This window comes from Anomaloglossus baeobatrachus, chromosome 7, assembly GCF_048569485.1.
Source record: "Anomaloglossus baeobatrachus isolate aAnoBae1 chromosome 7, aAnoBae1.hap1, whole genome shotgun sequence".
Classification (NCBI taxonomy): Eukaryota; Metazoa; Chordata; class Amphibia; order Anura; family Aromobatidae; genus Anomaloglossus; species Anomaloglossus baeobatrachus.
In genome coordinates, this window is record NC_134359.1 from 295,176,391 (window position 1) to 295,179,132 (window position 2,742).

The 2,742-nt window shown below is 44.8% G+C and overlaps 1 protein-coding gene across 1 annotated transcript; it reads right to left on the reverse strand.

Annotated features, from left to right (window-relative positions):
- Positions 1–1,013: 1,013 nt before the first annotated feature.
- On the reverse strand, positions 1,014–2,742 carry LOC142246442 (E3 ubiquitin/ISG15 ligase TRIM25-like). Its single transcript, XM_075319495.1, has one exon. It carries the CDS (start codon positions 2,740–2,742, stop codon positions 1,168–1,170), a length of 1,575 nt encoding a protein of 524 aa, XP_075175610.1. The 3' UTR covers positions 1,014–1,167.

Here is a 2,742-nt window from a genome sequence, read left to right on the forward strand (position 1 = left end):
CATCTATCTCCATGACCGGCTCTTAACCAAGTGTGTTCTTTATTGTTTGAAAGAAACTCTAAACTGAGCAGTAAGGGGGTGTAAACAAAAGTTTTAGTCCAATCAAGTATCGCAGGGCAGGGCTTCATGACGTAGAGAGATCTACATATTCTCCGTTGATTGGTCAGTCTAGGATCCAGGAATTTCTTTGTCCATCTGTCTTGGGTGTAAACCAGGAAATGGTGGCCATTTTACAATTACATATATATATATATCCTAATATATACTGAGGTTAAGGAAAATACACTGAATATGCAATATACATATATACATGTTAGTAAGAAACAAAAGCATTCACAAATATGTGTATTAGTTCACATCTACTGAACTATATAACTGAGTCTATGAAATGGCTGAATTAAGTATTTTTGGATACTCAATTCTTTATCCTCAACAATGAAGCAGTCAATACAACTCATTGGCTATATTAAGGGGGAGAAACATGCAGCGAAATTATATCTTATGAGGTTATAAGCAAAAAAAAATTTATTTTATTTTTCTACAAATTAATTAACTTACTATTTTGTATTTTAATTCTCAGTAGGGATCATGAAAATGGCATCATTTGATTACGGAAATAACAGATATGCAAAATGTTCCCCATCTGCAGCCCCTCGGGCCCTGCCTGCAATCAGGACAGAGTCAGACCTCACAGTGTAAGGCCGGTATATGATGAAGGCTTCACTTTAAGCTTTAGGCTATGTACCCGCGGAATTTGCCACAGAAAACCTGCAGATTTATCTGGATTTTCTAGATAAATCCGCAGTTTTTAGCAAGTACAGACACTCCCCATGTTATCCTATGGGACATGGGGAGTGCTGTGTCCATGCTGCGGTATGTGCGGCTGTGGAATATGCTGCGGATGTCCGGCAGCCACACGTAACTGCATGTCAATTATTCCTGCGGATGTCCCACCCCTCCACTATGGAGATAGAGGCCGTGGCTTCCACAGGTAAGCCGCATGAATGTCTGCAGGTTTTCCACAGATATTTTGCTGGAATCCCGCAGTAATGGATAGCTGCGGATTCCGGGGAGCTGCTGCGGGAAACCTGTTGACGTACCTGCGGATATATCCGCGGCTACAGAGTCCCGTGGGCACATAGCCTTACTGTCAGCATTTTGTTGTAATTATTTTATGAGTTTGATCGTGCAATTATCATGTATATTTAAAGCGGCATAGAGCGGCTCGGAGAAGGAGGCGGTGAAGGTGTGTAAGTGTCTGATGGGGTCACACACCTGATAGAAGGACAGACGCCCGGCCTCATAATCCAGATAGACCCCCACAACCCGCACAGGAGAACCTGATTCCAGCAGGTTATGGATATTGTTATGACTTGCAAAAAGGTTTATCACAAAAAAGATGGCCCAGGATTTCTCATTATAACCAATATCAGATATATTTCCGATCACCTTCCTCTCCAGACTTTCCCCGGCCACCCCAACCATCCACCTACTCGCCTGAGTCACATCCACCTCCCAGTAATGTCTCCCGGAGGAGAAGCTACGGGAACTTAACACCTGACAGGATGTGAACCTCTTGGGCCCATCGGGTCTGTACTGCCATGTAGAGGTATAAGAAGCAGATCTGAGGTCCTGAGATATAATAATGGTATTACTAGCCGTGTCTATATCCAATAATATGTCCGATTTCTCCATCACTGAGAACTGTCTCTTCTTAAACATGTCAAGCACATAAACAGCAAAGTTCTCCAGTCCTCTGTGTAATATCTGCAAGATTAGGCCTTCATCCACACATGGAGCATCTCTTACATCACTGATGACATCACAGCTCCCAGCACTGATGTCACCGGTGTTTACACCTTGTAGAAAGGACAATGGATCAGACATATTACATAATCCTTCAAGATTATTGATTTTCTTGGACACCTCCTTCATGTGAAGCTCCACCTGTCCGACCAGGTCAGAGACTGAAAGTGAGACCTGATCCTTCTGTCTGGAAATCTCTCCCTGGATTCTCTCTTCTAGATCATCCAGCTTCTTCCGGAGATCAGTAAACAGACCAGTGACTTTATCCGCGAGTCCGGATGATTTCTCTTCCTGTTCTGCCCCATGATCCTTCAGATTCTGGACTCTTTTTTCAGCGTCTTCTTTCTTGGACTTTAGTTTCTCTATATCAAGCCTCAGTTTCTCCTTCACGTCCTCAGAGGCCACATCCAGTAGCTCCACATCATGTCCCTTGTGGGCTCCGGCCACCCAGCAGGACACACAGATACAGGTGTTGTCTTTAGGACAGTAATATTTCAGCACCTCCTTGTGTGTGGAGCATTTTCGATCCATAAATGACACCGTAGGTTCAATTAAATTGTGTATTACCGACTTGTTATGAGCTGCGAGATGTTCCTCACACAGGGAGGTCTCACACTGCAAACACGTTCTTACAGCCAGGACAGGAGACTTTATACAGTAAGTGCAGAAGATTCTGGTCTCCTCCATCTCAGGCTGAGCAGATGAGAAACGCTCCACTATGTTCTCCAGCTTCAGGTTCTTCTCCAGGGCCGGACGCTCCGGATATTGTGCTCTGCAGTCAGGACAGGAATACACTCCAGCCGCCTCCTGTGCATCCAGCGCACTCACAATACACGAGCGGCAGAAGAAGTGTCCACATCTCAGGGATACGGGATCTGTATAGAGGCTCAGGCAGATGGAGCAGTCCAGCTCGTCCCTCAGCTCAACAGACGCCAT